The sequence below is a fragment of the Ptiloglossa arizonensis genome, chromosome 14 (genome assembly GCF_051014685.1).
Source record: "Ptiloglossa arizonensis isolate GNS036 chromosome 14, iyPtiAriz1_principal, whole genome shotgun sequence".
Classification (NCBI taxonomy): Eukaryota; Metazoa; Arthropoda; class Insecta; order Hymenoptera; family Colletidae; genus Ptiloglossa; species Ptiloglossa arizonensis.
Genome location: NC_135061.1, coordinates 6,410,191 through 6,434,491, shown reverse-complemented (window position 1 = coordinate 6,434,491; position 24,301 = coordinate 6,410,191). Strand labels below are relative to the sequence as shown.

The 24,301-nt window shown below is 36.6% G+C and overlaps 1 protein-coding gene across 2 annotated transcripts in view; it reads right to left on the bottom strand.

The window, feature by feature from the left end:
• The window catches only part of LOC143154301 (uncharacterized), a 54,211-nt gene that overhangs the window by 10,705 nt on the left and 19,205 nt on the right, over positions 1–24,301 (bottom strand). For both annotated transcript variants that reach the window (XM_076326284.1, XM_076326282.1), the window contains exon 2: positions 13,231–13,500. In XM_076326284.1, the coding sequence (XP_076182399.1) occupies positions 13,231–13,396 (166 nt within the window). In that variant the 5' untranslated portion in view covers positions 13,397–13,500. The remainder of the gene's footprint in view (positions 1–13,230; positions 13,501–24,301) is intronic.

Here is a 24,301-nt window from a genome sequence, read left to right as displayed (position 1 = left end):
GAATTGAACAGTCAAGTTCTAAAGGCATTGAAATCCACGCGAGCTTTTCGTACGTTTTAATTATTTCCAACAAATTTTAATTCAAATTCGCATCTCCGACGGCAAAGGAAGAAATTACAATATTTATAACAAAAGTTAACGTACATTATGCGCGAAACAATGAACGTATAAAATTGGCTCGAACTCGAACTGAAATTGAAAGGAGGGAAAGAATTTCACCTGTGAATCGAGGTGCAATGCCTATTTGAAAAATCACGTGAAATATTACGACTGAAGTTAGCTTCGACAATAGTTTCACTTAATTTCCGGGTAGCCATTGAACGCATCCTGTTGTGCGGCAAATTACCGGAAATGACGAGCAGAAAATATTTACACTTGAATTGGTCATTTAAACAATAGCGTGAGTTGATATCGTGAAATTTTGTGGAAATTAAGAAAAATGGTGTACACGTACAGAGGGAAACATTCATAAAAATAATAATAGTAATACTATTTTCGGAAGTAGTATTTGAAATAATATAACATTTAATATATACATATATATTGTATGTGTTGTATCATTAGCTACTACAATTTCTCAATAATATTTCAAGTTTATTCAATTCGTTTTATTGATTTTTATTCGATTTTCTTTATGCTATATAGTTTATACTGGTTTAAACATTATCGCATCTTCATTTATTTTTACACTTGTATTTGTCTCCTGTCTGTACGAAGGAATAGTAAATAAATAAATAGTAATTTCCATTTCTGAAACAACACGTAGAGAAATCTAAATCAGCGTTGAAGAATTTATAGTGACCGTAAAAATAAATAACAAAATATCTTACTCACGTGAGTATGAAATCAAGCATGTTAAAATACTTTGTAACTTTCAGTTTTAATTATGCAGATGATTTACTGCCGTTTATTTATTGAATGTTACACGTAAGTAAAGGTCATCGGTGGTTGCGTATTAATAATATTGTTGATGATAATAAAAAAAGTTTAACGTAACTACAGCCGGGAGAACTTGTCCCTCCGCTCTGTTGAATAATTAATAATAAGTATATCAACCGTATTAAAAATATCATCGAAACCTAAACAAACAACAATTGTTTAACCATTAATTGACGCACGATAATTTGAAATAAACCGCACACATTTTTATGTAATAAATCAATTCTTTCTTCGACTCCGATCGTAATGATTACCTTGTTTTATTGTTCAGCTAATAACAACAAATGCAGAGTGCAACCGGGGGTAGATTAATTTCTAATACAAAACTAAATAAAAAAAATACAATTTTTTCATACGACGTATAATTTTTACAAAAATCAACACATATGTACATCACTCGTTATTTCTATTCAATGTTAGACAATATCGGTGATATTAACCAATGAATTTTTCAAATGAATTTTTCAAATGAAAAATTTTCCCAAGAACAGAGCTTCGCATTGAAAATTTATTTTCTACATTTTCAATTTCATTCAGTACCCTGTACGTCACGTTTACCGTACATCTATAACAAAAAATTTCATAGTACTCGAATCGCCTTCGTCTGAACATTCCCTCGTCAATTTTAGCGGTCACTACACTCTGAAAAATGTATCGATCCTTTCTTCTAATACATCATCGTGTATAATACCCGGTGAAATCCCCTTTTTCGATACAGACTTTAACGTTTCATCGAGTTCATCGTTTCCGTGGTGTGATCGATCACGGTGTGGAATAAAGGCGCGAATCAAACGAACGAAACGGGCTAGCTAGCGACAACGTAATAGAAAACACTGAATCGGATCGAGAACGCATTTTCAGCCGACAATCGGGAATGATTTACTGCGATAGGTTCGCGCTGATAAACGACACGAAATGCGCAACAAAACGGAAGTCCGGCAGCAAGCGTGGAGCCTTTCGTGCCGTATTAACAATATTTTTCTCTCGCGAGAGCCGACTCACGGAGAGAAATATTTCCGCGCCAATGGACGAAAGTAACGAGATTAGTTAGTCGCCAGGAATAAACGAAGGACAAGCCTTCGTAAGAATCTTCTTAGCGTTAAGGATGATTCTCGCCTGGTCTGCCAGGACCTTATGAATAATTCATTCGAACATTCTAATTGCGTTAGAAACTTTTACGCACGAGAATCTATTTTTCATATCCTCCTGGACCGCTGATCCTTGATCCTTCGAAGGTGTTAGGTTTTTTCAATACGTTTTGTCGAACGGTATAGCACCAACGATAAGTTTCGTCGTTCGATGAAACTTATCGAACAACCTATTACATTCTAAGTAACTGTTACTAGCAACGAGTTCAATGTAATTTAAATTCCTGTTTTATGGTATTAATTCCTCGAGTCTGAAACGACGAAGCTAACTTGTGTTCAAACGAGAACGGATAATGCACTCTGGAAATGCACCTGAAGCTTAATGTATTGGTTTTAAATGAAAAATATAAGTATTAAAGTATAGAAGTAAAAATATTTGTAAAAATAAATATTGTAAACGATAGTATTTTTTGTAGCACGAGTTTACTGTGTAGCTTAATGATGTAAGAACACAAGGTCTATAAGAATAATTTGTTTCTATACTGAAGATGTCCTTTAGCGATAAAATTGTATAATATTCGCTATTGTTCGAATGCATTTGATTGCTTGATGTATTTATGGTTGAGAAGTCAGAGTTTGATTATTATTTTTAAACGATTAATAATATATTGTGTGGAAAGAGTTATTCTTTTTAACGGTAGTATATTTTTATGTATATATGTATTACAAAATGTTTACTAGATTGTTTGTTCGACTCATAAACAAGTATAATACCTGGTAAATATAAATTTAGATTGACATTATAAATTATGGTTCAGATCGTGCTTGATTGTACGACCAAAACGAAAAAAAAACATATACTATAAATAGATTCTTGTGTGCCAACCATAAAGGTCAAGTATTATTTTCGTTTGAATTGCTCCATGTACAACTAATTGTAGGAGGAAATTTTCAATATAAGGAATCATAAAACGAAGTGTTACCGTACGATATAAAAATTTATTTCATTCCACAAAATTTACTTCTTAAGTTTTCAAAGCTTTGAAGTACTGAAAAATTTGAATCGAACTTTTTTCGTCCTAAAAACAAGATTTCGATGTAAATGTCAAAACGAAGTATATTTGTTAGAAAACAAAAATGAAAATTCTATACGACCTGAAGTGCAATGCAACATTCATTAACTCAATTACGATAATTAAAAAGCTTGTGCAAAAATTTGATAACAAGTAAACATACGTCTCTCGTAAGCCATTAAAACAAATAACGAACCTACTTACAAGTATACGATGCTAAGTTCTACCAGATAATAATAATATTCTTCAATAAATCCCTAAACCTGCTTCTGGTAATAAATTCACGAACGCATGCATCCAGTCGAGAAAAACAATACTCAAAACATTTTAATTAATTATATCATACTCAAGAGTCGATGCTGGAACTGCATCGGAGTCTAAGCGAGTCTTAGTAATTTCCTAAAACTAATTAAACCGATTCCGCTTAATGAAATGGATATACATATATATACAACTTGACGTACTACGTTATTAACATGTCAGATTTATGAGCTGCATATCGATTAATATAGAACGCATCGTAATAAATACATCTTCATAGTTCAACCACGACTGAATATTATCGGAGAAATAAATTAACGTGGACTGATTACTCCTTCCCTATTTTCTTGGCCTTTGAAACACATTCAAATTCTAACGAAATAACCGATTCAATATTTACAACTTTGCTATACTCGAATATTTCTAACTCCGAGCAAACAATCGGTAGTTGTACTTCGATAATTCTGAATTACAAACTTTCGAAAATTCCCCTTTACAGAGTAGATGTATGCAAATCAGTTCACGAACTTTATTTTGTATATGTACTCTACTTCCGGTTCTTTGTTCCTCTTCTCGACGAAAATTTTTAATTAATTTCCACGCGTGGATGATACTTTTTATATTATCGACACTTAATTTCTTTCTCGATGCGAAGTTTATGTATGCATTGTATCGTTTACCGATACGCAGCAAGAATTACGTCAACTTTTCTAACTTTTCAATTTGGACCAAAGTAAAAAAAGTTTACAAATAGAAAACAACTCACGAGAAGGATATCATTTGAAAAGTATGAAGTTTTTAGGAGAAACATGTTGCTATTTCTTCTTTACTAAAATTTAAACAACGATTGTGTAATTTTTCCATATTGAATTCAATTCTAGATATTTTCAGGCTGATAACGTACTATTAAGTCTTAGTGTATAATTTTGTTACATGTCGGTTTTATTGCAAAGAATTCTTTTATATTGAACGTGTAAAACCGTACAAGTTTTATAATTTCATATTTTCTGAAATGTATTTACACTTGTTAACTCTTTATCGGGCTCCCTTAATCTTTTCACTACCGTCAGCTCCCTAAACATTGATATCTTTGCCCTGGGTCTGATAAATATTGATCAAAAGTCGGATGAAATAACCTGTTATCCGAAGTTTCAGTTTTTGTGTTGTTCGTGACATTAATCGACATTGTTTTTAGTTTTTACGTTGTTCTTGACATTAACGAATAAACTAACTACTACTTTAACCATTGTTCTCCTGTTTTAGAAAAGTTTCAGGTACTTGACACTTAAACAGGAATGTACACTTGAATATTTTCGAACTATTCGAATTTTTCGAACGATTCCAACTATTAGTCGAATACGTCGAGTATTCGAACAAGCTCTAGACACGAAATTCCTAGAGATACTTTAAAAATATTCATTCCCCTAAAATGGATCACTGATCGTATCTAGAGCAGTTTAATCTCGGTTCATCGAACAAGAAATCCAAGAACTTTTCTTCTAAACGAAAACCGTTTTATGTATTATCAAAAATGTATTTATTTCATATTCTACACACACGAATTTTTTAAGTTCCTATCACTCTTCGCATTATCTAAGTATTTGTATACTTACTACTTCCCATTTTCATACGATACACAGGATGCTCTTAAAACAACTGTATCGATTCACTTTATTAATCGTATCGAAGGAAAATGATTACATAGACGTACGTTTAAGTGTGCTTTCTTTATGAGTTATAGCCGTTTCAAGTTGCATACAAGAGAAAGTGATCGAAGCAGAGTATTGTAACTGGAACACTATACTATCGACACTATGGGCAACCAATGCTATCATTCTTATCTTTATTCAGTACCTAACTATGATAGTTTATTTCGATTTGAAAACTCGATCCTTTTTATCAATATCCGTTTGAATTATTCAAAGATAACAATATGTCGTTAGTATTATCAACGGTAGTAGATAATTTTATGGCTTCTCCACCTATTTTATTGTCTCTTTCGTTATCACCGCATATAATAATTCATTGATCTTTCGTTGGTTTCCGACCTTTTTTATCTTATAAATTTTTTTATTACAATATTGCATTATGTTATTGCGTTTAAAGCGATGTTGAATAATGTTTACATGCTTGATAGTTTTCTTGAAAACTATTAGAAATAATTTTACCTCTCCTAACGTTAAATAATATTTACATTTCTTTCGTACTCTGTGTAACAGAGAAATATGATATATATGTACAGTACGTAACATACGTGTGTATATGTAACCTTATTTAACTTTATAGATATACGTATAGCTTTTAATATTTATTCAAGATTTTATCATCGTTATGATTAGCGAAGCATACTGGTAAAGTTTGGCCGTACAGTTTGACCGCTACATGTAAGTACACTGTGTAGATATATACGCCTGTTTAATGTTTCAAATTATCATTAGGTAATGCTCAACAATGTGTACGAACCGTGTTTAGAATTATCGTTATCACCTCGTGCGAGAACGGGTGTGCTCTTCGTGGTACAGTTGTTAAACTGTGAACCAGCATTGTAGGCATCTATGAAGTCAGGCACGTGTATCTACTCTCAAAACTACGTAAAATGGTTCTCAATGTAATTTCAAAATTCGATAATAAATGTTCGTAAAGTATAAATTCAATTTCAAGTTTTTCTCCTTGTCGAGAGTTTTCCTTGTGTTTCTCTCTCTATCGAGAATTTTACTTGTGTTTCTTTCTCTATCGAGAGTTTTCCTTATGTTTTTCTTCTTGTATAGAATTTTCCTTATGTCATTCCCCTTGTATAGAATTTTCCTTATGTCATTCCCCTTGTATAGAATTTTCCTTATGTTTTTCTCCTTGTATAGAATTTTCCTAATGTTTTTCTCCTTGTATAGAATTTTCCTTCTATTTCTCTCCCTGTCGAGAGTTTCACTTGTGTTTCTCTCTCTACAGAGAATTTTATTGCCTCTCTCTATCGAGAGTTTCTTTTATGTTTTTCTCCCTCTCGAAAATTTTCCTCAAGTTTCTCAAACTTGTATGTCCCCCTCTATCGAGAGTTTCCCTTACGTTTCTCTTTGTACCAAGAACTTTACTCATGTTTCTCAAACTTACTTTCCTCTCTCTGTCGAGTGCTGCAAACCATTTGCCACGTGCCAAGAAACGTTACTGGGACGTAGAAGAATATTGCCTGGAACGCTGCTTTCCACTATAGCTCGAAATTTTCAACCTCCTACGCCCATGGTCGAGCCACAGTGGTGCACGTGCACGCACTTTGCACACACGCTCGGGTTAAAGTGTCTCGTCGGAGACGCCGAGAAGGCAAGCTCGAGCGTTAATGACGAGTGCACCGACATCTGCGGCTTCCTCCCGTTTTCGCGTGCCACGCATGTTGATGATTGATGACATGCGACTGACACGCCCCCGTGGAGTTGATACCCTCGCCTTGTAGCAATCACTGATACGGTCGCGATAACGTCGGAAGGAAAGGCATTGGCTGATCGGATTGCTGGACCGGGACTCGAACCCGGTGTAATGTATGAACTCCTACTATACTGGGTGATTCTCCAGTCAACGTCTAAACGTTGTGGACCAACCGTCTCTAAAAGCCACGTAGAAATTTTAATTAATGCTATCTCTATGTTGTGTTATCTTTTGTAACTGAAACATTCATTGGCGAATAGAATAGTACACGATTTCGTGTTTCCACTGTTTCTATTTCATAGTTTGCACGTTGAATATTATTTCTTGACCCTTGACGGTAACGTGTACGTACACGAGATTTAAAATAAATAATTTTGCGACGTATAGTACTAGTATATATTCCCACTTGTTCGTTACGTGCATGCCCGCATACCTATGAAACTATGCGTGGATACTCGAATTGGTACATTTTACACCGAGTATTTATTCAGAACCTTTTAAAAAAATATGATAAAAGCCGATTAAACGTTCGGTTTCCATTTGAAATTCCGAAAGGGTTTCCGAAACTCGAACCTTTTCGATTTTTTTTCACTGGTTTTACGATACATTGTAATCTGCCATTTTTATACATTCTTATCAAAAAGAAAATTACACCACAAATTTTTAACCGTCAATAGCGCGTAGAATAATGCTTTATCGGTACAAGAGATAGTTTCAGAATATTTAATCGTTACTTTTAAATATTCCACGGCCTGGAATACTTTAGTTCGCTACAAAATAAAGTCGAACCTGCTGGCTGTTCGTTGCGTGAGACAGTCGGACCGCAACGGGTTAATTATATGTCAATACTTCAGGGTTGAGTCTAGAGCCTAAAATACTTCACAAGATATTCTAAATTAAAATGCGCAAAGAAACGGACCAGAAAATGCACGACCCAACGAAACAGGGATTATCTTCAATAAAGTATAATCTTTCTTACGAAATTTGTATTTCCCGAGTACGTTATACTTTTCATTTAATAATTGTTCTTTTACACAAAATGACAAGAATCGATCTCTTTAAAACAAATATATCACCTACTTTAAAAATGGTCCAATTACACTTTATACACATAGTAACTGATAAATTCGAATTTCCTTTTCTTTACGATTCAAAGGATTTCGTCGAGGCGTCAGTTTCTGGTAAACAACTTCCAGTGCAAAGGGTTAATATTGTCATTGTAGGCCACAATGATTTTTGATAGGACACTTGGGGGGGGGGGGGGGAGAAACAATTCGTCGCCGACAAGAGTGGCCTTAATTGGTTAAAGTAGTCGCCTGGCAAGCGGATAGATCTGGTTCGAATCTCGGCTCGGCAATTCGATTCTCTTTCTCCCTGAAATTTTCAGGAACGGGGCACACTTGCGCTATAGGTTTCGTATACGTTCCATTTTGGTGCTACCACGGGCTTAGAGTTTCGTGCGTGGCCATGGACCGTCACATTTGTCAAGCTGGCCGAGATGCGGTCGACAGCCATTCCCAATACGAGAGATTTAGAGAGAAAGAATTCGTCGATGGTCGAAATGGGCTATTTCGTTGGAGCAGCAAGCGAAATATCTGGCTTTACATACCGACTCTCCGATCCAATAGGCTGATTCTTTTTCTCCCAATATAATTGAATTAAGTTCTAATAGGTTGTTCGATAAGTTTTGTCGTTCGATAAAATTTATTCAACGGTACCACAGTTGAACAGTACTGTATCAGTACTAGATTGAACAGTACTGTATCAATACTACATTGAACAGTACTGTATCAGTACTACATTGAACAGTACTGTATCGGTACTATATTGAACAGTACTGTATCAGTACTATATTGAACAGTACTGTATCAGTACTACATTGAACAGTACTCTATCGGTACTAGATTGAACAGTACTGTTTAATAAGTTTTATCGAACGACAAATCTAGTATTTATTGAACAACCTAGTATTTTGAATAAAGAAAACGAAGCATTGCACGGTTAACATAACCGAGTAAAATACCCTTGATGATAAACGTTCAATGGTTTCGTTCGAAGCAGACAATTCGCAAAGCTTTTCCTTTTGTAAATTCTAAACGATCGTTGTTATTCGTAAAATAAACACTCGAAACGATCACAAAATCGAAATTACCAATAAAGTGTCATGTTCGATTTATTATTTTTGGCAATGCAACTCTTTTGGTTCGAGGTACAAGAGGAAATTGTGAACAAAGTGTACAAAGTTTCGAAGTATCGAAAAGCTATAAATAATTGGATACGATCCTTTGACGGAACAACGCGAGCCATTTCGACCTTACCCTATCGGTCGAAGGTTAAAAGGTGCCTAGTATTTTTCGTTACGGTTAGAAGGTTCTTAATGTCAGACACTTCTAAAAAAAGAAGTTGCCGAGCGTGTCGCGGTTTATTTGGTTTTGACACTTAAAAGCTTGGCATGGAAAACTGTTTGCTCGCGGCTCCCGAGTCATCGCTTTTACTTTTTCTTCGTGTGTTTCTTCACAAAACAGAACAATACATCGTGAAAACTTTACTTCTCTCGACTACGATGAACATTTCATCGAGACTGATTGAAAACGAAAACGAACTGACATTATTACATCTATTTCTGTTTTTCATTAACATCTCAAAAATATAATATATAATAGGTTGTCCGATAAGTTTTGTCGCTCGATATAACTTATCGAACAACCCATTATACGTTTAGAAAGAAAACTTCGTAACGAAGTTTAGAATAACGAATGAATTCGATAGAGATTTTAAACGCGAGATCGAAGTGTTCGTGTAACGTGAAGTAATTCTACGTTTCCTAGACGATAAGTGACTTGAAATTTCATAGGGACGCTTGTTAGCTCCGCGTTCTCCTCGACAAATCACACATGACAGTCATGGTTGCTGATGACATGTGTTTGACACGCTGCAGAAGACTTTCTTTTCAAACGACCGCAGACTGCGATAATAACGACGGAACAGAGATAAGAAAAAGGATGAACCAGCAGAAGCTCAAAGAACCACAGATACCGCGATGACACGAATGTGTCTAACACAGCAGCTGCAAGGTGCACCCGATCTGCAAAGAATCTCTGGAAACGGTGAGTAATTGTAAGTTTCTCTTTTTACAATTTCCTAAAATGATCAAAGAACTTCCAAGAACAAAGACGCGCGACGAAAATGAGAAAAGTTTTCGACTTACCAACTTGACGCTTCAGAAGTATTTCGTTTCAAATTATTCTTACTTTCCTACACCTCTTCTGCTTTACTATTGCTGTTTCTGTTTCCTTTGCGCGAAAATCGATTCGGGAAATATTTCGATTCAAATCGTTGCCACTCGACGACGTTTATCCTTTGTGAAAAAGCTACGTTATTAAACGAAACAATCTTTCGGAGTAGGTTTTCCAGCGACGAGTTATTATTATTTTTCAAATCTCGACGTTTAGATATTCGTTGCGGATTTTCGTTAAAATGTTTCTCGATCAATTATGAAAAGAAACTCGCGAAATAACACGTTTCAATTTGTCGGTAAATTTCGAAATTTAATTTCATGTACGAATTATATTTTAATTGCGTTCTGGAACTATTGTCCGTAGGAATCATCGTCGTAAATGTACCGACATTATTTAAACACTCGAATACAAAAGGGGTACAGTTATTTGCTAGCCAACGGACGCTGCGTTGATAAAATTCCTATCTCAAAAAAAGGTACGAAATATGTTACTGTCAGCATCAGAAACGGAGGAACAAAGCGACAAGAATGAAACGAACGAGATAGAAAAGCACAGAACTTTACGCGCACGGTATACCACGCTGTAGAAATTCTCATGAAAACCGTACAACTGTGTACTTTTAAAAATAATAAAATCGATCGTATCCGTGAGGGTGAATTATTGTAAAAATTACCGAAACTTGTGATACAAATCGAAAAGATTATTTCTTTAAATAACTGATACTAGTACCGCGCAAAAATAAAATCGAATAACGTTTATAACTGAAAATTGAAGATAAATGTCTGGCGAAGTTCTTTCATTGCAGAAAGAATAGACAGGAAATTGCAAGAAAGTTTGGAATAGTGAAAGTTGAAAGATGAAACGAAAGAAAACAATGGGCTAGAAAAGTAACCCGGAAAGATACGGTAGTAGTGTCACGGTTGCAAAAAGAAAAGAAAAAAAATATGAAACAGCTCAAAATAATATAAAAATAATCTAGCGATTCACTTAATTCGAATTCTTATCAAACGGAAATTAAATAACGTCACGAAGACAACCAAGAGTTAGAAAAATATTAGATAACGACATTACCGCGACTTATTTCTTTGCAATAAAGAAAATTAATTTCTCCCGGGTTCGCAGAGTGCTCACATTACACGGAAATTAAATGAGTTATGCAAACAATAATACACATGACGGGCTCAAAGCAACTAAGGGTTAGGGGAATACCAGACACGCCAGCTCAGTGCTATAACCCACTTCCCCGTAATAGAGAAAATTAATTTCTCTTGGGTTCTCAGGATACTCATCGCGCAAAAATTAAATGAGCTATAAAAACAATAACATCGCAAACTCAAAGACAACCAAGAGCCAGGGGAATACCAGATGGCGTAGTACTATTAAAATTACTATAAAAATTCATTTCTCACAGATCCTCGAAATCTAGGTGTATCGATTAGTAGTTGAAGTTTTTCGTTCTACTTGAATAACATAATGTAATGTTCCTTGTTAAATAATATTCTTTCGAGTGAAAATATAATATAATACAATCGACGATTTTGTACGATCGTGCCCTTCGATCACTTTAGGTAATCGATAGTAATCGAGATTCTACCGCCAAAAGGAACTAAAATACACCTTGTACTCTGTCGTCGAGTATTAAGCGACACGGGTAGCGTGACTGTGGACACTCGAACAGATCAAAGATCGTTGTAACAAATAGCACGTTTGAACATGTTTCACCTCCCGTTGTAAATGGGATAATTAATGACAATAACGACGGTGGGTGAAGATAAAACGGTGGCTCCGATCGATAGGAGCTTCGTTCAAGGATACAAAGTTTGCCGCAGGAAGGTTGAACGGTTCGTGACGTGAGTTATGAACAGTTTTATGAATCGCTAAATTCCGTACTCTCGCGTCGGGAATTAGTCCCGAGTAAATTTCAATTAAAACATTCTCTCCGTTAACTTCGTCCGGGGCATTGAAATTTCAATCGTTTTGGAGTTTTCGTAGTCGGTGTCGTTATTGGAACAAATTTACGAATTTTGCCGGAAGAAAATCCATTAAACCGACGATCTCGTTCGCGTAATAAATTGTCCGTCGTGTAACATTCATCGGTGCAGATACTTAACAAGAAAAGTTGGAACACTTATAAATACATCGTGTACCGCGTTCAAGGCGATTTTTTTTTTTTTATATATATATATACCTCGGGTTTCCCCAGGGTTCGATCAAAATGTAAACGTTTAAAAAAAGAGTTGATCTTGAAAAGCAAACGCTTTGGTACACTTCAATGTTAATGCAAACACGTGGCGGTTAGGGTGAACAGGTATATGAATACTGTACTGGTAATTTTGTAGCGAGCCGGGTACCGAGTATCGTCAGAATGAAGAAAATAACTTAATGATTAAAGTTTTTCTTTTATAATAAAATGATTATAGGTAAGTGTACGTGTAAGTATCGGGACAGATAAAAGTATATATTGTACAGAGAACGAAAAATGTAATAAAATGTAATAAAATAGAGGTAAAGTTATTTTTCATCGAAGATTGGAAAACGAATAAAGTATTTTTGAAATAAGTAATAAGTTTAGGTAGTTATTTGGACACTATTTACTTGGAGGGATACCTAAAGTTCATTTTGTGAAATTTTACGTTCTAATCTCAAGAATTGTTTCAATATCGAGCAAAATTGGTCCATGGACAATAATAGTTACTTCTTATAGTTCTCTGATATTTCTCACATGTACAATTATTAATGTCTCCAAAAAATATTAAAAAGAATTCTCACGCAAAGAGAAGTTAAACAAACTGACCTTCTATCTTCTCTGACAGTGTACAAATTAAATGTAATCTTTGCACACTTAAACCACAGATTCTGTCTACAAGTACAGTGACGTATTCGCCTCGGTAAATTCTCTGGACGTAATCGTACTAAAGAAGAACCGAACACTGTGATCGAGAACACTTTTGCAAAACTTTTTTGACACTATTTCTTACAAAGAAACATAACGGAGCTCGTGAAGATCACCGTATTCGTTCGATCGGGACGAGAGAACCTGTATTTACCATCTATTCACGTTCCATAATTGCACACGAAACAAAATAGAAATATTCTCTTTAAAGCGACGATACCGGGGCGACTTGCTTCAAAATTACCGATACGGGGTCCACGTCGTGAAAATCTATGGCCACGGTTATTTTTTCGTTTATTCGCTCGATCAAAATTAACTCTTACCGGTGTGATCGATGTGTCGATGATGATTCCTGACATACGGAGGCGCCGGGTGTCTCGGCTGCATGTCCCAGTACGCGTTTCGACTGTTTCCAAAATTATTCACTCGTGGCTGCTGCGAGGGGGAAGTAGTCTGCTTGCAAGGCAACCTGGCCATAGCAGTCATCATTTTCTTCTGCGCCTCCTCACGTGCCAAAAAAATTGATCACTTCATCGATGCACCGTTTTGTTGCGCCGTCGTTTCAACCCCATTTTCGTGCGATCGTCTGTTCCCTGAAAAATAACAAGATTAATACCTTGAACCCCATCCAATGGTGGTTTCCAACCCCGTTCTCCTGCATTCGTCTGTGACCAGAAAAATAACAAGATTAACGTGTGGTCACAGACGAACGACGAGCCAAACTTATGTTTCTTTCAAGCGGTTACAGTGTATCCTGATACTTGTAAACTTTTGAGTAACACCACCGTAATTAACGGTGACGTAATGCGACGAGTACACTGACGAATTATTGAAAATTTATTATTATTTACAATGAACCCTAATACAGTGAAGTTTGGTGAGGAATGAAATCGAAACTGCATCGTAGCAACTTCTTAGAACTAGTTTAAAACTTTTAGAATGAAAGAAATATAAATATTTAGTCACCAATAATTAATCGCGACACTCTTCTCATCTATAATTACCTGAACAGGTTTCCGAGCATGTTTTTGATACACACGTTTCTTTTTCATTCTTGCCTAAACTTCGACTAAGAATAGTTTCAAAGTGTTCGCAATAATACGATTACCGTATTTCTAAACATTTAAATAATTCAGTTAAATATTTCCATTTTTCGAGAATACCTTCCGATACAGAAAACCAGCAGCGTTATAAAATAATAACTTCACCGACAAACTATTGAATATTTCTACTCTTCAAGGGTATCTTTGGATATAGAAAACCAGCGACGTTACAAAATAACAACTTCACCGACAAACTATTGAATATTTCCACTTTTCACGGCTATAGTTTCAACAACATCGGGGACAACCTTGAATACAGACAACTATTCCAGTAAACGTGTTAATTATCCGAAAGCTGTGCGCGTTGAATCGAATTTTTAACGTATTACGTTCAGCGCGTTATCGGACGGTATCGTGTTTACAATAATTGTTCGTGTCTTAATTGGTCAACATTTGCGCGTTTCTCTCGTGAAACGGTCATTGTGTTCTCGATATAAAAGTGTCGTTCGAATTGTAACCGAAATAGACCGGTTGGTGCACAAAGGTACCTGCTGCACCTTGTTAAATATTTGACCAACCACCATACGCCTCTCGATTCTTTGCATCGCTCTGTTCTTCGAACACAATGATCTGGTATTCGAGCTACCTGCTTTGGATAGGGGATAACTGTATTTTCCCGCGTTTTCCAACGTATTGTCACCGTCGTTCTAAATAAGTACGAACAGCGACCCGTTGAACGGAACGATATTTAAATACATAATCCCTATTCAAGTATCCGGTCGGTTCACCGAAGCTTCGATACGTTCGACAGACGTCGAAATTCGTGAAACTTCCCCCAGGTGGTGCTCTAGGCTTTTTCATAAATAATACTCTTGTCCCGATACCACCGTTACTTCGATCAATTTCACCAACAGCTTTTGTCGAGACCAAGCTCTCGAGCGAACGTCCATTGGATTTCTACGTAGCATTATTCGTGCTTCAATGTCATGCGTTAAAACACGACACCGAAGTAACTGAAACATTAATGTCAATCATGCACGAATGACGTGGCAAAGCGATACGTGACACCTAATGCCAAACACACTTCGCTAAAGCTTAACTGAAAATAGAAACTGGAATATCTAGCGTTCCGTGAAACCTTTAAGATATTATTTAAACCCCCTCTTTTGTGAAAAAGTGGTTACCAGGGTGTGTACCACCAGAAAAGCTTCACGGACTTGGAAAAATACTACTTCGAGGAATTTTACCTCAGATGTTTGACGAGTCGCTGGAGACCAGATTCGTTTACATTTAGTGTGCACCATCGTTTGTGTACAACATTATAAATCGTTGTATTTGCCTTAACGGGTTATCAGTAGATAAGTGCAGGGATACTTCGTTAAAAAAAATAAAAGAGGATCTTTGTATCTCGCAAACTACATCTATTAAGAAATAGTTACAATCGTGTGGTGAACCATTTTCCATCGTGCAACTTTTCCCCCAAAAACTTTTCCCTAAATAAATAATTCCACGAAATAATTAAAATAATAATTACTACACTGTAACCTCGGTTCGATTACTTATTTAATTCATCCTTAACTTAACGTTTCCAACAAATCTTAAAAAGAATTCAATTTCGTATAAGGAAAAGTTGGACAAACTTTCCTCTTGATTAGATATACATCTATTCTTTTTCTTTTCTTTTTAATTTTTTTTTCTTTCTCTCGAAAGAGATGTATTTCAAGAGAAATATATTTCGCGTTTCGTCGAGTCAACTTTGGATCAATATAGTCTCGTTGAGTGTTTTTCGAGTGTTCATCCAGTGTTTATCCTTTTTAACTGCTTCTTACGATTCCTGTGCAGTGATTCCTCATCTCTGTCTTCCTGTTGCCATTGACTCGAGTGTCCATTGCGACCGTGGACCTAGAGGCTCGCGTTTGGAACTGGGTTACGGTCTTGGGTCTGGGCTGCAGTCTTGGGTCTGCTAGTTCGGTTTCTTGGAGGGCAGTTGCCAGGATCGGATGTTGATTCCCTAACTCTCGGTTACCCGTACGTGTAATCAGATATTCTCGAGGCAGCATATCGGATATGCTCGACATGCACGCATCTATTAGAACGTCCCATAAAGTATTGCGCGTTCTGATCGTCTCTGCTTCCTGTTATTCGGAAACCATCCATCGAAGTACAGTATATATTGGGTTGTACGGAAAGTCGTTTCGTTTTGTCATTCTCGGTCATTCGAGTCACTCCCAAAATGGAGAATATATAATTTAATAAAATGTTTATACACTCTAAAAAAATCGTGTTTCATTTTTACCGAAAAAAAAAGAAACGAAACGACTTTCCGAACAACCTAATATAATAGGTTGCTCCATTTGTGTTCTCGTTCTTCGTTTGATTTAATATTGGAACAAGTTGCGAGAAAGCTCAACATTTTAGCGTTTCTACGCTATTACCGGAAATAAAACTACAACATATCGTATTATATCGTTGCAAAGCTCTATTTGCGTTCTCGTTCTTCGTTTCATTTAATATTGGAACAAATTGCGAGAAAGCTCAACGTTTTAATATTTTTACACCTAGACCACGATACATATACTATGAAAACAAGACCGTAATACATCGCGAAGGAACTCTATTCGTACTCTCATCGTTTCGTTCAATGTTAGTACAAGTTACGGGAAACTCGATGTTTCGATGCTGTTACGCAATCGTCGAGAACAATACCGTAACTCTGTAATCGAAACTGTATAATTCAGAGCGCAAAGCTCGGTCCTCGCGGCGTCCGAGAATCACTATTTCCGGTGCACTTTTTCAACAGGAGTTGATTCGACAACGATGACGACGTCGAACGTGAACGCGCGTGATTTTTTGCAACCGAGGAACCAACACGTTGCTACAACGGAATGCAATTGCTTTCAGAACGGCTCCGGTGAACCATAGATCATCGGGGATTCGAAATATACGTTTTGTCGCGGTCGATGAATTAAGCTTTCGAAACGCGCGATATTTTCACGAGAGCCCCGCGTTACGTATTAACAATTTGTCAAACCGCACTGTACCTCGACTGGTTCAAAGATCCAGTCACGGATCGGTCACGTTACAATTACCATCCATTAGAATGTCATTTCCATTCCTCGATCACGGTGACACGGCGCGCGCGCGTGTACGAGCGTACGAGCGTAATACCGTATACACCGCGATCATAATATTCCCTCGCGATGTAATTATGGCCCGCTAATGCGTTATTCGAGTCTCGTTTACACCGTGCCGATCGTCCAATCTCGATTGGTTCGCGCGCGGATCAAATATTATTAGAATCACGTTTTGGTACGTGAACTTACGGTGACTGAACCGTGATTGGATCATCGACGCGAACGAAACATTGATGGCCACGGTATACGATTCGCCTCGGTGTTCGCAGATACGGATAACATTCGAGACGTACGATATTCAAAGTGGCTGCGATCGAACGAACCGGGAACGGACCGTGATTGTACCGTAATTAAACAACCGTCATAAATCAAGTCCGATATACCAAGAATAGTGAAAGCACTTCGGAGCATCTTCGTAACAGATTACCAGGCCGTAACTGTTCTAGGAAAACACGAGACACACGTGGTGAAAGTGATCAACCGCGCCAAAAGTAAAGTAAAACTAATATTAGATATCGGCGTGAAATAAAGCAACGTGAAGCTCGACTTTCTTTAGAAAACTCGACGACGATTTTCACGAGACGCGACCAAACGTGTTCTCAACCCACGGAAACCATTCTCCACGTTTACAAGTATTTTTAATTTAAGTGTAATTTCGTCTTATCGTTTTTCATTAATTTTTAACGATATTGGCGCTGGTCGGGTGGATTTTTCGTCGATCGTCGATTATATAAAAATACAACGTCATCTTGTAATAGAAAGTATCACTCTACGCTATAAATCTTCTGCGAAATGCATTCTTAAAGAGATAGAACGTCGAAAACAATACTCGAAGATAGCGACACACTTCAAAGATTTATAGTTAGATAACCATAATCGACATTTACGTATTTTACTTTTTATTTAACTGGTGAACTTTTTATTATTTTTGTTCGTCTAATATCGGTTAATATTAATGAATTTACGAACGCATAGATTTTCAAGGAATAATTTCACATTCGACAGGTAAAGTGTATACAATAGAGGGCGATGTTATAACCGAGTGTTATTATTCAGTAGTTATTCAACTAGCACCAGCTGTACAGAGAGATACTATTGTACGAATTTTTCCACTTTCCTCGACGATTGGATGTAGCTGAATAAGTAACGGATAATGATACTTCGTTATTATTTAAAGAGACCGTGATCGTCCGAATCGGTCCACTGAGATTATATTTAATATAATATTCATCGATAAGGAAAGTAAAATTTTAATCGTGCGAGTCGGTGTACTTTTGAATATAAATTTTCCGTGTAGAAATAATATTAACTTATCCATCGATCTTATCGATTTGTGAAATTTTATTCGTTTGCTGGAACAAATTACATTTTACGAATCGATATCGTGACCACGAAATAATATAAAAAAAAATCGTCAATAATTGATCTCGTTTATACTTACAGGTGTCGCAGTTATGATTAACTTTCGATCTACTTCCCTTTTGTTTGCGATTAAAACTTACATGTTACACGTAGCTTTCTATCGAGCCTATTAGAACAAAATGAATTGGCCATTCAAGTATACTGAATGGCAATCCCCACCAAATCGTTCCTGTAACCTGTTTCTATTTCTCTCAGCTCTTCCTCTCGGACAAAAATCTAAACTGTTGAATATAATGATTATACTCGATCTGTCAATTAACGAACAATCTTTAAACACGACACGGATGTTTTATTTCAGTGATCCTTTGTATACAATATATTAGAATTTATATTATGCAGAAATCCTGTTCAGACATTGTCCAAAGTAAAAATAAGTATATCGGTGAGAATGTTCTCACACTTTTATTTATTTTATTCATTTAACGTCTTCGTTACGTCAGTGCAGGGATACACATATGTGAACGTAGAGTAAATAAAATAAGAATTATTTGATCTTTTACAAACGTTTAAAGTCGTTTTTTGGATCAAAATGATTGCTGTTTCTTCAAACCTCGACCTTTTCTACAATTATTAAAATTTTTGGAAAATCCTACGCTAGATTGTAGGTAATAGTCTCCAATTTACGAATCGACAATATTTTTTTATTTCAAACCTCTCGGTTCTTGTCAATCGTGACGACCAATAAACAATGTTTCACCACAAGGGGTTCTAGGAACAGCGAATAACTTCGTCATTTGTACGATCGTTACTTTCGCAAAATTGTAAAATGAAGCTTAATGTTATACTTATATACTCCATAAAAGACTATACTTTTCATTTGGTAACTATCGAGAAAAAAAATTCCCAAAATTTACCTATTTCCGACTCTCGGAGTACTGTCCCCTTAAATAATGCAAGATCCACTGCATCCTGTGCAATTTTATACAGCGTGACCTCCGAAATGAATGTTCTTCCAATCATTTTTTCCTTCAAATGGTTTCTTTTCATCGTAGATTGCAAAACGCTAATGCCAAGACCGCGAGAATCGCGTATAAGCCCCCGTGTGCGTTTACGACAAGGCTTGGTGCATTTCTGCCGCTGGTTACTCGGAAAGATTACTGAAACTGCAATTCTTGGTACCCGCGCAATCTTGTAAATGACACGGAAGAATAAAATCATGCGATGCACGCGGAATCAAAGTCGAATGACTCGAGCATCGTTAACAACGGAGCTACGCGGATCGTTGAGCGGCAACTGAATTCAAGAGAATTCCACAGGTAAGTAGGAGACCGGAAGATAATACGTTACGCTCTATATTTAACGAAATATCGAACAACAAAGACCCAATGGTTCACGATCGTACTAAGCACACCAGAAGATCGAAGATTTCTCACTGAATGAGTACAAGTCGATTCGATACGCAACTCGGTACAACACCGAGCACGAGCCACGGAAAGTGTTGCAAACTGTTTTTGAAAATTGCCAAAGATTGCAACAGCACACTTCCAACGTATTTCCGTGTGACCTTTTATGCAACGCACGCGATGCTGCAATGGTCACCAGACGTAATTAAACGATTTCTATAAGACATCTGCTACAATCTGAAACGATACAGAGAACCGAGTATCTTTACTGACGTTAAATATGTACAAAATGAACGAATAAATATACATTTTTTGGAATTTATCGTTTTGGAGCACGCGTACCCGAAGATCACTAAATAGTACTATCAAGCTTCTACCATAGAAAGTGTACACATTCAAAAATGACATAAAGTGCATTTAAACGTAATTTCGATTTGTAGTAAATAAATAAAAGGAACACGCGTACAACGTATACAATCCCGTGTAAGTTTACTTTGTATTTTTTTCACAAGATACCAATTATCTGCGCAACCTTGCGCAAACTTCGCGCGTTTACTTCTCCATTCTTCTATTCGTATACAATCGTGCCAACACGTTTCGCGATCGTTTCTCGCGTATTTTTCTACCCAGCAGAAATTCGTGGTAAACGAAACGACCTTGAGCATCATCGTTGGAGTATTTTCAGTCCCCGGTACAGCCGCGATACCCACGATCCTATCGCTGGAAGTAGAAGGAATAGACAACCGAGTCGATTACAATGGCCCGTGAACGAGAAATATAATCGTTCCACCGTAAAGTGTATTATGTCGATGGCGAGCTGAACGAGTCGGCGCGCGAGACCACCGGATCAAACCGCGCGCGTCTATCTCCGTGGCGTATACGCAGCGACAGGGGCCGCGGGAAAGAGACACGCAGTCTAGGGTAAAGGCTGCAAGATAAACAGAGGTCGATGAATCACTCCTGGACAGAGCCGCTCTAGAAAATTGCGTATCGACGAGCAAAGAACGAGGTACACCGTTAAACGGGGAATATTATCGTGTGCCCTCGTCGAGAAACGACCCACGGGGGATACAAATGGGATTGTCGTTGGCAAACGTACCGCGCGAACCTACATCTGTCCGCGTGTGCCCTCTGAAAACCATTTCTGAAACATTAGCGTTCCCTTATCTAACAACCAGTCCACGATGGAACGAGAGAACGCTCGTAGGATGTACAACACGGTGGAGGAACCGTTCGATACTGTACTTACGAACCGATTGGGAACCGAATGGGAAAAGGTTTCCAGCAATGTCAATTCGAAGATTCGTTCGTCCTCGGTGTGTTATCGGGGCTACCAAATCTGCCACTTTCTAGATCCTCGATAACGGACAATGGACTTTATGAATTATGCAGACCGAGTCAATAACGACCGCCAACCGAAATAACTCGCCGTTTCCCGATTTCGGGAAAGTGTCTGGTTCGTCGAGATACACTGCCCGTGGAAACTATCCGAGAGTGTTTCATTTCTTTCTCGATCAACGCATCTGAAAGTTATTTAACGTAGCCGAAGGTTACAATTATTCGACTTGCGAAGTTTCCACTTGGTTTGGTACCACTTTGTATCGTACAGGAATCCCACAAACTTTAATTAGGATTATTTTGTAGAATAAATATATTTTAGCTGTACGAGTGAGGATAAAGTAGAAAGGTTTATTGAATGCTGATATTTATATTTCGGTAACTTCTAGGGGAAGTAATTACGGGTAATTAGTACCTGAGTAGTATAAATCACTTCTGACTCGACGAGAGTTTGAAATATTTGGTTTAAGGCGTCTTTACGTTCAGAAAAAATGTTGCCACAATATTTAGAACACATAATAATGCACGGTGGTGGCTCGATTCAAGTTTGGGGATGTTTCTTAGCTAAAGAATCAAGTAAGTCTTTATAGACAATGCCAACAAAATATTATAACTTCGTTGTATAATTAATTATAAGAATCGATACTTTTGTCCACCCATAAAAATCATATTTTTCTTACTATTTTGCGTATTAATTTATTTATATCGTTGCTGCTTTTACGTAATAAACTAGAATAGATAATAAACGAACACGTGAGAAAGTATTTTGTTCGAATCAATTTGTTTGTTAGTTACAAGCATTTGCATCGTAACGATCGGTGCTGTGCCAATTCTTTCGTTCGAACGTACGAATGTGCTCGAGGAGATCAAATTTTTCAGAACAACTAGAAATATTCGAGTACTCGCAATCAGCTCGGTTTAAACACTCGTGTGTTTTCAAGTGGATAGCTTCGAGCACGCAGAGACGCTGCTCCCTAACAACCACCGGTTTTCAAAATGGCCGCCCAGTTGGTTCTCTATCGGTGTCCACGGAGTCAGCCTAGTTTCCATCGAGTCTCGCGAGTCTGGAATCGTCGGGACTCGTCCTCTCTATCTATTTTAAGCATCGTTTAAACAAACTTCACGAGAGTGTTTAATTATCGGCGAATCGAACGTAACCACGTGCACCACCACGAACGTATGCACACGTCCAAGAAATGAGAACACCTTGCAGAACTTTGCACCTGAGATTCTTTCTCTCGTTACAACCTATTTATCGTGTCTAAAATATACGCAAGAATGTGGAACACGGGAACAACAATGGTAATTCGTACGAATTTGCGTCGAGAAACCTCACTTCGTTACGTATTAATTTATCTTATAAACGAAACGAAGGGTAATTACGATCCGCGAAATAAATTCGTACAAATCTCTCTGTTTGATATAATCGGTAAAATTGACCTTAAAAATTACAAGGCACATTTCTATGTTATACGTTACAACTTTGGCTATAATTAAAAGATAAATCTTTTAAATACGATACTTTATAAACTTCTCTCAATACTTTAACGAGCGGTATCTATCTTGGAAGAATTTCTTTCGCATCTAGAAGCATCCTGTATATTTAGCGACGCGGAAAAGAATAAATGCGTGCAAAGAACGTGCATTACCACGTTGACGGAATAATTTATGGCAAACCGCGTAGCAGACTACCGTTTCGTTCTTTAACGGTAAATCTCTCATTGAAAAATCAGCTCGTTCGATTCTACCGAGGAAAACACTGCAAAGTATCTTACGCTACCGCAAACACCGGACAACAGAGACTACAGTCCGATCAAACATAATTGGCCGCTCAAGGTCGTGTTAGAAACGGTTCTTGCTCTTTACGGATTCTGTTTGAGAATCAATAACATAGTGACAATGGTCGACTCGAGCATACTTTAATAAATTATGTAAATATTTAAACAGTTTCGTCCAAGTTTGGATTATCAGTAAAATAATTTTCTAACAGTAGGTAGAGTATTGGACAAATGTCTTCGAATACAGAGTACTTTTATCGTTTATATTTTTATGTATTGTTACAAAATCTACTAGGGTAATTTACTTATTAATCGTAACCTTCTCTATGCGTAATTTTATTGATTATCACAAAGTATCCGTTCAAATTAAAGAATTAAATTTAAAGAACTAGATTTTCTTGCATTACTTATTTCTTTTGTATTTTTTGAGTTAATATTTTTAATCGAAAAGATCTTAACTGAAGTCTGTTATAAAATGTTTAGATATATCATGCTTTAAATTATGTGTGCGTTAGTATTATCATTTTAATATTCCATATGATCAATATGTATTAATAATTTCTATTTGAATAACAGAGTAGTTATATCTACAGGTCGTCCGTAAAAAACAACAAGCAGAGTCCAGTGTATGTAGCCTAACGGTATAATGGGAATGAGCCCTCTTGACCTTGGGCAACCAGTTAATTTTGATTAAATATTAACAAGGAATTTCTGCCCTTACAATATACATACGTATCTCCAAATGCTATTCACTAATTCGAACAATGTACGAACGAAACGCGAATTGAAATTTAATGAAAATTTCTGAATGTAGAATTGTGTTAACATGGTCTAGCAATGAACGTTAGCAAACAATTCGAGAGATAATATATATATATATATTTTCGACCGAAAACAAAGATCTCGATTTAACCAATGTAGTGAAAATGTGGAATTGTATAGAATGCAAATATCATTAAATGAACGTAATTTTCAAATGATAGAACACAGTGTAATAATAACACAATTATTAATATCAAATATTTTCATATAAGAATCGTACCAATACGTGAAATCGAATTGTTTAAATTCACAATCGATGAAAATCAAATTATTTAAATTCACAACCTGTCAAAAATTCACAGAAGTTTTAAAAAATTATTTTGAACTATTCCTCATATAACTTGTTACAGGTGACAAAAAATACAAAACTTTTCAAAGATTTATTTCAACTAATTCACGCAGTTAGTGACAAATCCATTTACAAACAAACCTAATCTAGTAACACCGAAGAAAAACAGGTCGTTCAAAGTTCCATAAATCGTAAAAATTATTTATTCTTTTACTACGTTAGTTT